The sequence below is a fragment of the Akebia trifoliata genome, chromosome 6 (assembly GCF_017979445.1).
Source record: "Akebia trifoliata isolate Shusen 1 chromosome 6, ASM1797944v1, whole genome shotgun sequence".
NCBI classification, from domain to species: domain Eukaryota; kingdom Viridiplantae; phylum Streptophyta; class Magnoliopsida; order Ranunculales; family Lardizabalaceae; genus Akebia; species Akebia trifoliata.
Genome location: NC_141380.1, coordinates 9,409,404 through 9,422,350, shown reverse-complemented (window position 1 = coordinate 9,422,350; position 12,947 = coordinate 9,409,404). Strand labels below are relative to the sequence as shown.

The window sequence follows — 12,947 nt, the reverse complement described above, 5'->3', positions numbered from 1 at the left end:
TATTTTATTATGTTATCTCCAAAATTACCTTAGTTAATATTTTTAAACTAAAAAGACCTTTAACAACACAAAATTACAATCCCACCACTCTCATAACCATCTTAGTTACTTCCTCTAATTATGGTATATTCAGAATCACCTTAACATTTTAAATTACATAATATTCTTATAATATATTATATCATAAAATATGATATAAATAAAATTATTTATTTTAAAATTTTGAAATAATTTTTTAAGCAATTATAACAAAATTTACTCATTTATATTCCTAATTTTATAATACACATGTTTTTGGACATGCCACCTACTATTAATAATAATAATTGAGAGTAGAATATTTTGGTTGTGTTTTATTTACCAGTGGCTCAAAAGTCAATGGAATTAACTAAGCATTTGTTGAATCTCAAACAGGGGTGTTCGTCAGCGTAGTTGCTTAGCGCGCAAGAAAAAGACTTATTTTGTTCTATAATTTAGAAATACCCCTCCATGCTTTTGTGAATGTTTGAGATACCCCTGCATTTTTAAACTGATGATATATCCCTTGATTGTGGTCTTTTATGAAAGATTAACAGGAAAGAGCAAAAAAACACAAAAAACAAAAGACCTTGATTCTCCATTTCTCCCCCTTCTCCACTCCCTCAAAATCCACTATTTTCAATATATTTATATTTAGGTCCCATGTAAGGGGCAAAACAAAGGGGAGGTATATCTAGATTACTATTTTTTTTAAATCAATATATTCATATTGGGACGATTATTAATAGATCGGATTCCAATTGGATATGAATCAATCCAGGACCAATCCGGTGAGGAATAGGAATCAACCATTGTTAGATATTTTTTAATTGGATCTCAAAATTAGGTTCCAAATCATATCTGATAACAATCAGATCAATTCCTATTGGATGTAAATGTATACATTTAAAATGAATAAAATATATCATATTTTATTGGAAGGAAGTACTATTGTACCATCACATGGTTGACCCGAACCGATTCGACCAATTATCGATCGAATCCTTTTCAAATCCGATCCAGATCCAAAAGTCATCAAATTGGATTTCACGTATAAGAGTCGTGATAATCTGACTACCCCACGTGGCACACTCAATCGAACCTGAAAGGTCAAAAGAGTTCGATTGAATGTGCCACGTGGGATAGTCAGATTATCACAATTCTATCTATGTACTAGAACCTAATAAACATTAATAAGTGAAACCAACACTTTGTACAAGTAACCTCCTCATATTAGACCTTGAATTTCCAAGAAATATCTTTAAACATCATTGTCCCAATCCCAACGCGTTAATTCTAACTAACAACGCGGGCACTAGCGTGCCCCACCCGTAACAATGACCGTGTCTCCAAATTCATTTCCAAACTTCCTTCCATCACATTTCCCACTCTCAAAACATTTATCTATATATATGTATCTCACCTTCACTTCTTATCTTCACATATCTTCTACCATCTCTCTCTCTCTCTCTCTTTCCATGGCTGATTCTAAGCAATCTCATTTGAATGGAGCTTATTATGGCCCTCCAATCCCTCCACAATCCTACCACAGGCCGGGCCGAGGATCTGGTTGCAGTTGTGGTCCATGTTGTCTAATAAGCCTCTTGTTCAAAATCATCTTCACGCTTGCCCTTATCGTGGGCATCGCAGTCCTCATATTTTGGCTAGTCTTTCGTCCTTCCAAAGTTAAATTTCATGTTGTCGATGCATCCCTTACCGAATTCAATCTGACTAGTGATAACATGCTTCACTACAACTTTGAACTCGACTTGGTTGTGAGGAACCCAAACAAGAAAATTGGTATTTACTATGATCAGATTGAAGCTAGAGCTTATTACAATGATGAAATGTTTGCTAAAGTACCTTTGACGCGGTTCTACCAAGGCCACAAGAATACTACAATTCTACACCCGATCTTCAAAGGGGAAGCTCTAATACCGCTTGGGAGTTCTGAAATCACAAATTTCAATAGGGAGAAGGGGGATGGAATTTTCAATGTTGAAGTTATACTATATCTTCGGATTAGATTTAAGTTGGGAGATTTCAAGACTAAGCGATTTAAGCCTAAGATTGAGTGTGACTTGAGACTGCCTTTGGGATCTAATCGCAGCTCGATTGGTGCATTTGATACTAAGAAATGTGGCATCGATTTCTGATCATTGGATGATCGAGACTCATATATTCATCTTCTTCTATCTTAATTGTTTTTTTTTAGTGGGGGGAGGGGTGGTGATTCTTTTTTCATATTATTTTGTTTCTTTACTTATGTTATAGGCATGTTCATTTTGATACATAGATTAATGTATTTGTTTTAATCTTATTATATGGTTTTGGTGAGTTCATTACGTGGTACCATGTACTTCTTTGTGAATAAATAATATGGTGGATTTGGTCGTATTTTCTTAATGACGGCTATGTGTATGACTTATTAGTTATTTATTTTTTTCTGAGGTAAAGTCCTTGTACTTGATGTCAATGAATTTGATTAATTGATCCGGTCATTCTCATCGTGGTTTTGCTGTGTTAGGTAGGGTTGGACTCTTTTACTTTTTTTTTATATCACAAATCACTAATGAAACTATTGTAACTTATTCATATTTTAGCACAATGGCCATCTGATCATTTATATGTTTTGGCTTGATATTGGGCACTATGTCCGATGCTAAATAATCGAATGTTCGCATAGCTCATTAGTTGAAGATCTATTGCGTTAGGTGCAAAAGTCTGTAATTTTCTATTGCAATATATCAAACTAATTGAACTATGGGTCTAAGCCTCTCAAATGGTATTTTGACATTTTGCATTGTAATCAACATGCAAACCACACGGTGAATGATGCATTGATTATTAAAATGTGAATAAAAGACTTAAATGGGGGAAAGGAAATTTTATTTATTTATTTTCGTTTTGATATTTTAGTTCTCGGCCATGTCACCTTCCTAAAAGGTACGACTTGGCAAACATTGGTCCCTGATAAAATATTGTAAATACAAATATTTGTGGCAATTTACATTTTTTTGCTTACTAGGTGCATGCCATTCGATCTGAAAGTCTGAAAAATTTTACAACATGACCATTAAATAGTGACTAAAATGATGAAAACATCTCTAACTGTAGCTCACGATTCTCAATTTCACTAGGGTTATGATGAATTTTGAGGATATGACAAGTTTTTTGCATTCAATTTGCCTACTAGATTGAACAATGAAATATTTATGACCATGAAAAAAAAAAAAAAAAAAATTAGACATTCACAAAAATCAGTATTTTAGTTCTTTTCTTTTAATATTTTATAACGGGGTGTCCCGGACTTACATCCGACTAGGGGGATCAAATGCGCCAGAACCAAGGCATATGGGAACCCTCCCTTGAGCACCTGCACATCACACGCACCAAGTAAGTGAGGGGTGGCCCTGAGAAAATATTGCTCATACTGAGTATCGATCAAACATACAACCTACAGACTCTCACCGCTTATTAGATTCAAAATTGCCATTGAGCCGCCTAGCGGTTCCACCGTTTTAGTGAAAACTAGTGGTCAAAAATATTTATTTAAACTTTCATTCCAAGTTTCCTCTTGAAGTGTTCAAATACCGGAATGTGTGGTCAATAATAAACTCTTAAATGGGAATAATTTTAGTCCCAGTTTCTTGTATTATTTTCCAATTATTCGTCTGAAAGTAGAATAAGCTACGTGATTAAACTTGTCAGAAAATTAGGGCCACCAATGGGCCGAACCATAAGCCCATACTAAATGGGCCTCAAAATCATAATCAAACTCAAGTCCACAATTTCCAATAGCCTTAAAGAAATTTTTATCTTTGTTAGAAGAAAGAGAATAAGTCCAACAAGTTAAGAAAATTAAAATGGTAGGCATTATATTTTAATACAATTTAATTCATTATCAAATAGGCCGTTTATGTATAAATAATTCCACACCTCTTCTTTCCATCACTCTTTTATTTATTGCAAAGACCATTCCATTCCAATGGATTCACCAAAATCAATCCAATAAAAAATCACAAATTAGGGATAAAAACATTACCCTACTCGCTCGACAATACGATAATTATTTTGATCAACTTAGTTGGATAATAGAACATCTAACAATTAATGAATTTGTATAAACAAATGAGCACAAAAAAACAAAAAAAAAAACCTAAAAAAAAGCTACACTGTGGGCTCTAAAAATTGGTTCCCTCTGTATGTCATTTCTTACATCTCATTATCTTACTGGTTATTATAAGATTAATTTGAGTATGATTCAATATATAACTTAAATAATTCATGAGTTACGTGACTAATTCGAATACCCAAAATAAAATAAAATAAACAAAGATCAATTACCATTTGAGACTAGTAAGACCACAAAATTTGAGCCAAGGAAATTTCCATTGACCCTCTCTCTCTCTCTCTCTCTCTCATTATTGGGGCTGTCAATGGAACGAGTCAATGAAAGGATTTTGGTTTTGATAATCGATGGACCCAATCTAATAAGAATCCAATTTGATAATAATATATAAATTGGTTTGGGATCATCATTTGTGGATTTGATAATGTTTTCGAAACATATAAAAATATACAATGCATATTATATATTATAAGTGCTTTTAATAAAGGGTATTTTTAGAAATATATCATGTTAAATGGGTGATATTAGGTTTATCCCCTTGCAAAATATAAGATTAGGTTTACCCCCCTTGATTGTAAATCAATGTTGTGTTTTCTCAATGATTTAACGATGACATTTTAATAATTTTTTAAATGTTATTCAAATATGTAATTAATAAATCAAAATTTCAATGTTAAATCATCAAGAAAAAGCAACAGTTACTTAGGGTATAGGTTAAACATAATCTTGTATTTTGTAAAATGGCAAACCTAATATCACCAATTTAATAAGGGATGTTTCTAAAAAACCTTTTGTTGGGAAAAAATTGTCTTAGAAAATAAAGAAATTATAATTTTGGAACTTTGAGGTGCGAAAAGACCATTTTCTTTAAGATTTTATTTCTCCCCACTTGTAGAAGAATTTGTTGACGGGTTACCAACAAAATAGTCTTCAAGATACAACAAAACCACTATAAGAATTTACAAACAACAATTTTGATAATTCTCCTATGAAATAATATGTATTTTCCAACTTGATAATTTGAGAATTTGAGAAAACTAAAGTATTCCATAATTAATTTGTTAAAAAACTCTAGTTTGAATTCTAAATTCTAAAAAATACAAAGTTGAATTCCTCAAAAACTTAGAGTGATTTGGCCTAAATGCTAATTCTATTTATAGAGATTGAAGGGATTCTTAAGTGTCTCTCCATAAAGACACTTAAACACAAGGTGTGTCTTTTCATGATAAGTCAAGGGATATATCATAACCAAAATGCATATTCATTCATAATAGTCCAAAGAACATGATTCACCATGAATAACCAACCATTTGCATCTCTTAAAAATTTTATTTAATCAAAAAATATATTTTATAAAAATAAAATTCCAATACCTTTGGATCAAATCAATCCAAAAGAAAGATTTTTTTTATTATTATATGAAAACGTTTTGGATCTAAAACTATACAATGATATCAGATTAGATCCAAACTATAATTGATAGATTTATTTGTATTTGTGTCCAGGAGGAATGATTTTTTACTCAAATAAATTTGCTCACAACCCAACAATCGTTTGACATGTAATGCAAATGAGATTAACAATAGGAAGAAAATTTATCTCTTCTACCTAAAAATTTTAATTTTAAGATTTAAAATCTTAAAATAAGTCAATGATCCCACATGAATTATCATGTTGTCAATCCAACACTATAATCTTCTAGATTTTATGAAAAAATTCATATTCAATAATAATAATAATAATAGTATTAATGATTTTAGATCTTGATCCATGAAATTAAAAATGGATGATTATCAAGTACCTAAATTTAAAATTAAAATTAAAATTTAATGATGAAAAATAAAGTAAAAAAAAAATTTAATAAGATTACGTCATCTACAATCCGTGGGATCGGATCATGTTTTTCTCAATGCCAAAAGGAATCCGATTAGAAAATTTCCGTTTTCCATCGTGCCAAACAGAATCGAGAAATTTCGTGCAATATTGCTGATGTCATTTGCGTCATATGTCAAATGGCAAAAGCACTTGCTCAAGAGTGCGCCACATGGCATTAATATGTATGTATGAATGTATGTATGTAGAAGATATATCCAACCTGTATGGACGAACACATCCCATATGTCTTGATATTAGTTAGCCACGTCGCTTCATTTGAATTTCTGTTCTTTTAATAGAGACCAAATTCTGAACTTGTTAGCGGGGTTCTTCTCTTGAGTCAGCCATGGCCGAATTCCAACACAAAAAAGGTAAAATTAGAGATTAGCTTCTACTTCTTGTTTTTCGTCTTTCTTCTTTGTTAATTGTTAATTAATTAAGTTCTTCATTCATCACGATCTTCTCTTTTGTGTCTCTTGAAGATGAAGAGGGTATGATGGATCAACTCAGAGAACCACGAGCCAAGGAATCCATCGACAATAAAGGATTGAAACGGCTTTCAGATCACATAATTCCTCACATTGTCAACTTGTGAGTCAGTTTTCTCTCTAATTTTCCCGCCCTTTTTGGTGTGTTCTTCTTTAAATTGGAGAATTCTCCTCTTAGAATTAAACAACCATGATGACTCGGTAGGTTTCGTTGAGTCCAACTCAGTTTAGTTTAGTATTCAATATTCAATTGGATTTGTTGAGACATTATGAAATGACAAGTCAAACCCTTCCAAACCTTTTTCTTTTTTATGACGAAATCCTTCCACGGTGACAAACTATAGTTAATGGTTTTGTTAGAAGTTGTAGTAAAGGGCATTTAGGTCATTTCCCAGTAATCTATGAGAGAAAACCCAAGTCAGATAGGACAAAGCCATTTTATTTTATTTTATTTTTTTAAACATTAGGTATCTTAAATATTCACCAAAAGGCCTACATGCCACCTTGAGTTTGGTCTTTTCCGATAGACTAATCCAAAATGACCACATTACCCTCGTCTTCAACCTGAAATCACAAACTCTTTGAATTCTCTTCCAAAAACCGGTCATCTTCAACCTCTTGGGTAAACTTTTTACCCTACTTTTCCTTCTTAAGCTAATCTAATTTAACATTTAAATTTAAATTTAAATAATAAGATAGGATTTTTGAAATAGAAGATAGATGAGATTTTTGGATAGAAAATTCCAAGATTTTATACAAGGGATTTCGGCAATGTTCAAAATGATAGATTGAAGATGAATTTAAATAAATTAAAATTAATTTTCTATAGATGTAGAAATGCTTGAAGATGACTGATTCTAAGAAGAACAAAAAGGTTTTTAGGTTACACCTTGAAGATGAGGGTATTTTGTGTTATGTGCCTAATTGTAAGGATGGGAGTAGAGTAGTTTTAAGTACGTATGATGTATAGAATATATTCTTAATAAGTAGTATAATAGTTAAAATAGGTTAGGTGCATGGGATCATAATCTATATTGTGGGAGAAGTTGAGTTGTGGGTTATGGGATAGTGGGTAGTTAGGGTAGTGTTTCTCTTGTATTTAAATTTATTATGAGATTAATGAAAAGATATGCAAAGAAATTATTATTAAGATCCTATTGGATTTTGGAGATTCACCATCTCGAATTGGTGGCCTAGGAGGTCCGATCTCCCTCGAACGAGATCAATCTCAATATTTTTCTTCTTTTTTATTATTTTTGTGATCCAATTTAAGTGGGTACGTAACATTGGTATCAGAGCGGCGATCCTCACATGGAAATTGAGTCGATGGATGATGAATTCAAGGAGTTTTGCGAGTTTATGCGTGATGGTTTGAGGGAATGTTGTCTCATAATCAAAGAATTTCTCAAAAAAAAATGAAGAACTTATTAGAAGAGGAGAAACTATATTTAATAGAGTCGATGACCCTATAAATGAGAACTTAGACGTGATCGAAGATCAACCTCCACGATCATCTTTCCAAAAATGTGAGATAAATGCCAATGAGAATCTCATCAAGTATGTTGAAGACAAAGAACATCAAGAAGAGGACAAAGGCGAAGTCAATATTTTCGAAAAATATTCAAAAATTGACTTTATCCTCCCTATCGAATTCAAAGCGTATGTCATCGAACCATTAATTATTTTCAAGAAGTGTCAAGACAACGACATCCAAAACAATTATTGCGAGGATATCATCGATTCCAAGAGACAAATAGTTTGGGAGTTCATGTGTTAAGATGAATGTAATTGATTCCAATATCAATTGGGATCCGGGAGGTTTCGACCTTGAGGACAATGTCGGTTTCAAGGAGAATGGAATGTTATGTGCCTAATTGTAGGGATGGGAGTCGAGTAGTTTTAAGTACGTATGATGTATATTCTTAATAAGTAGTATAATAGTTAAAATAGGTTAGGTGCATGGGATCATGATCTATATTGTGGGAGAAGTTGAGTTGTGGGTTATGGGATAGTGGGTAGTTTGGAGAAGTGGGTAGTTAGGGTAGTGTTTCTCTTGTATTTAAATTTATTATGAGATTAATGAAAAGATATGCAGAGAAATTATTATTAAGATCCTATTGGATTTTGGAGATTCACCATCTCGAATTGGTGGCCTAGGAGGTCCGATCTCCCTCGAACGAGATCAATCTCAATATTTTTCTTCTTTTTTATTATTTTTGTGATCCGATTTAAGTGGGTACGTAACATTTTGGTTATTTTTTTAAGGTCAAAGGGGCGTGTCATTAGCTTGAAAACACATGGGTATCTCAAATATTCACCAATTTGATACATGGGTGTCTAAATCACCCAAAAAAATTGAGGGACAAGGGGCCCACAAGGCTGAGAGGGGGGGATGTTATCAATTTGAAAATAGAGGTGGAGATATGTCAAATATTTGCCTATGCGTAGAGGGCATCTTACCACCCCAAAAATTGAAAATAATGGTTTTGAACCAAGTCCTGGAATCAACACTCCACAAACCTTACCTACTTAAGTTGATACCCTCAACTGTTAGTTAAATTATAACAAGCTGTTCAAGGTTAAATAACAACAACGAAAACATTCACCCAACTCCGCACAAACTAAATCAATGTTTTTTCTTTGTATTTTTTTTTTTTTCTATTCACTTTTTCATTGAATTTATTCTATAGAATTATATATACTTTTTATTTGTTTAAAAAAGCATGCCCTTGATCCGTGATATACAAGGTTTTTGCCTATTGATATCCATGTTTGTTCAAATTTTCCTCAATTTTCAATCCTTAGGCAGGAAGGAAAGTTTTAATATGAACCTTCTACCATGTTGTTTCAGATATGGTCCATCTGCAACAGCCCGTGATTTTGAAATATATGCTCCAAATGCGACCTTTGAGGATCCACTTATGTGCGCTCATGGGTATGTACAAGTAGCTCTCTCTAAAAAAATGAAACCTAGTTGGATGACATAGCAACTTATTTGTTTAATTCTTCCTAGAGTTTTTATAGGAGAAGATGACTATTTTCCCATTCCCTTTTACATGAAATCTTATTGCTTGCAGAGTGAAGCAGATCAAATCAGCATTCTATTCTATTCCCAAGGTATGGACTTTACTAGTCGTGTTCTCATTGGGTTTTGATTTTATAGAATGCATGAAACATGTCGTCTTGTCAAATTAGGTAGTTGAGCTGAGACCATCCTCCATGATGGATGGCAGGCCACATTTCCTGACCTTGTTTCCATTGCAATACTGGGATTTCTATCAACAACATTCACATTCCCTGAATTGTACAATTCTAGTTCTTAATTCTCTATTATGTTTTGTTATGTCTTCTATTTCTGATTGGTGACTTCGGACTATGTTGCGGACAGACACGGGGATCAGCTCCCAGGGGTGCAGAGGGCAGCGCCCCATTCTGGGGGTGTGGGGGCAACACCCCCAGGTCAAAATATATTACAGTTTTCTATTAGAGGTCTTTGTCAATTTTACCCCTAGGAGTCGTCATATATACTCTTTTTTTTGTTGCCCTAGAAAGAGAGACTAGCCACATAATTGGAGAGATACAGATATAGAGGGAGATTGTAACTCGGATTCTTCATTGGTTGATATAGTGAAACTGCCACTTTCGCCTGTGGGCATAGGTCAATTCTGACAGAACCACATATATCTTGTGCCTTGTGTTTATCTTAATTCTTACTGATTTTATACTTCAATCCACAGTTTTGCTGTAGCCAAATATTTTCCTCATTTCTTGTCATGGTAGAGTTGCTGTTCTGTATTTTAAAAATGTGTAGATTTTATAAAGAGAGAAACGAATAGAGTTTCCCAATATTCCCATGGGTTTCCTTGTACTTGTGAATGAGGTTATGATCCCTTCGCACATTTCAGATATTTAGTGAATCCAAAATTGTGGAGTACGACATACAAGAAAATGTAATTGCACCCGGAAAAGGAGAGGTACGAACCTACTTCTTGAAATATCTTTGAGAGCATGTCAACAACCTGTTCGTATGTACATATTGAATTTTGAACTTCTTTGCATTGAATTCAGATACTAATTGATAACAAGCAACGTTACAAGTTCTTGGGAAGAGATATAGATATGATTTCACTTATCAAGCTACTTGTTGAGGAAGGGAAGGTTGTTCGCCATGAAGATTGGTATGTAATACTGTTCGTTCATTTTCTTCCATCGTTTTGCTTTTCAATCTTTAGAAGAACTTCAGCATAGTATATCGAACTTCTTCGCAGAACTAGAAACATTAATATGCAATGTCCCTCCATACATGTGGATGATGTCTAGAGCTAGAAATGAATTTCATAAAAATGATTTTGGAAAGAAAAAGTAAATCTTTTATAAATTTCTTGTTTTGAAAACCATTTGTACAAAAACATTTCATAAAAATGATTTTGGAAGGGAAAGAAATTAAATCATTTTAATAAATTATTTGGAAATGGGAACACTGTTTTATTAAGTAGAAACGTTGCTTGATTAACCATGGTTTAAAATCACCACATCAAACAAGGCAATAATTTTGTTTTATTACCATTAGACTCCAACACCTTGTGAACCAAACAATAAAACAGAGTCCAATATTACCAAAGATAACAAACAGCACAAACAACATCCCATAGTCTGTCCATATGCCAGTAAATAATGAATCTATGAGTGATTAAGGCACACGACAATGTGCTTTCTTTAGGAATGGATTCGCCCCAACACTAAACTATACTTACTATAATGCTATCTCTACTTGAAATTCCAACATTTGAACTTGGGTGTAAACCTGCCTGTTTTGATTGGGTAACTTAATTGATTTTGCATCTCGGTACTGACATATCAGCTGTTGTGGTTGTTAGAACTTGCAAACAACACTCTCCCTTAAAAAGGGTAAAGTCTCTTCTAAATTCCACACGAATGGTTTACACTTATGTGACCCAGGGTGGTCCAATGAACAATTTTGACCTTCGGGACATAACTTGGATGTCTCAAAGAGCTCTCTACAAAAGATGTGATTTTCTTGTCTAACACGGCACTAAAAATAGCCAAAAGAAAACCAAAGTGAGATAGGTACCACCTAAAATTTTCATTCCAACTTAAATTTCAAATACAAGAAATAAGTATATAAATGCATAGAACTTTTTAAAACTTGCAAAAGCCAATCCCACATACAACTCATCGGACAAATGGTCTATGTCTAGCTGCATGTGTGCCGCTTGAACTGCCCATGAATTTGGAAACTTTTACATGACATGCTTGCCGCCCAATTGAAATTGTGAAGATAGGATACTACTTCTGCCTGTTTCTAGCAAGAGATCTGAAATAATCTATAAAATGTGTGTAGGTGGGATAAGAAGCCTCTTAGGAACAGAGAGACGGTAAAGCTGCCTCTGTTTGGTAGAGTCATTGAAATGTCACGAAGGTGTTCCATGCTTGCAACTCATGCTATGATGAGGTTTGGAAAGGATCCAAATCCATAACCATTATTACCAAATTAAAGATAAGACTCGATGATATTTTCATGTTAAACATTGGTTTAATTTCATGTTATTTCCTTGTTTATTACCAAACATAATCATAAGCTTGTCTCCTAAGTGGTCATGCTATTGGATTTAATCCCTCCTAGTGGTGAGACCTACTTTGATACTGACGTCGATGTTCAAAATGCCGCGTGTCCATTGACCTTTCGGAAGTTTTACCAATATCTTTGTGGATCTATGCAACTGAGTTGTGATCTGTGAGAAAATGCTTGAATCCGATGGTTAGAAGTGTCTAATGTCGTCAAAACAAACCTTTGCTAAGAAATGTGGTATAAGATTTTGATATCCACATTTAATTTCTATAGGACACGCTTTGGACCTACTGGTCGAGAGTTATGATTTGACTTTCCGGTCATGGGGTTCAGGTAACGACTTGGGGCATCGTCTACGTTATGGTGTGAGTCATAGTTGTAAAATTAGTCGAGTTGACTCAAAACTTGGCTGAGTTGATTTGATTGGATTTCGAGGTAACTCCTCAACTTCTGAGATTTCCAGGTACTCAACTTTCTGAGTCATGTCGGAGGTTTGGACAATTCAATTCAGATAGACAGAGGCAGGTAAGAAACTCACATTTCTAAAGCCCTTGGTTTTTCTCTTAAAAAATCCTCCTCAAGCTATTTAATTTAGAGTCCGGCTCTCCCACGGACGGAGAAATATACAAACTAGTCTTAATGTCCATTGGATTTTACCAAAACATATCTCGAGCTTTATAACCACATCAGCCACTTACCATGTCAGCTTCCTCCCACAAACCCCTCCAAACCAAAAGAAAGACCCAGATCCCTACCAAAATCCACCCTCTCCATCACGACACCAACCAACATTAAACGAATTATGACCAGCATGTAACCTTAATCTCTCTCTCTCTCTCTCTCT

General features: G+C 33.8%; 2 protein-coding genes across 2 annotated transcripts; both read left to right on the top strand.

Moving 5' to 3' along the window:
* The first annotated feature begins 1,452 nt into the window (after window positions 1-1,452).
* LOC147400142 (NDR1/HIN1-like protein 10) lies at window positions 1,453-2,455 on the top strand. The gene has a single exon (XM_086445750.1). The coding sequence runs from the start codon at window positions 1,497-1,499 to the stop codon at window positions 2,172-2,174; it is 678 nt and encodes a 225-aa protein (XP_086301876.1). The 5' UTR covers window positions 1,453-1,496; the 3' UTR covers window positions 2,175-2,455.
* Window positions 2,456-6,290: 3,835 nt separating this feature from the next.
* Window positions 6,291-12,125, top strand: LOC147400141 (Nuclear transport factor 2 (NTF2) family protein). The gene is made up of 7 exons (XM_086445749.1): window positions 6,291-6,396; window positions 6,508-6,616; window positions 9,365-9,448; window positions 9,591-9,630; window positions 10,419-10,487; window positions 10,582-10,691; window positions 11,876-12,125. The coding sequence occupies exons 1-7, from the start codon at window positions 6,372-6,374 to the stop codon at window positions 12,009-12,011; spliced, it is 573 nt and encodes a 190-aa protein (XP_086301875.1). The 5' UTR covers window positions 6,291-6,371; the 3' UTR covers window positions 12,012-12,125.
* Window positions 12,126-12,947: the final 822 nt, after the last annotated feature.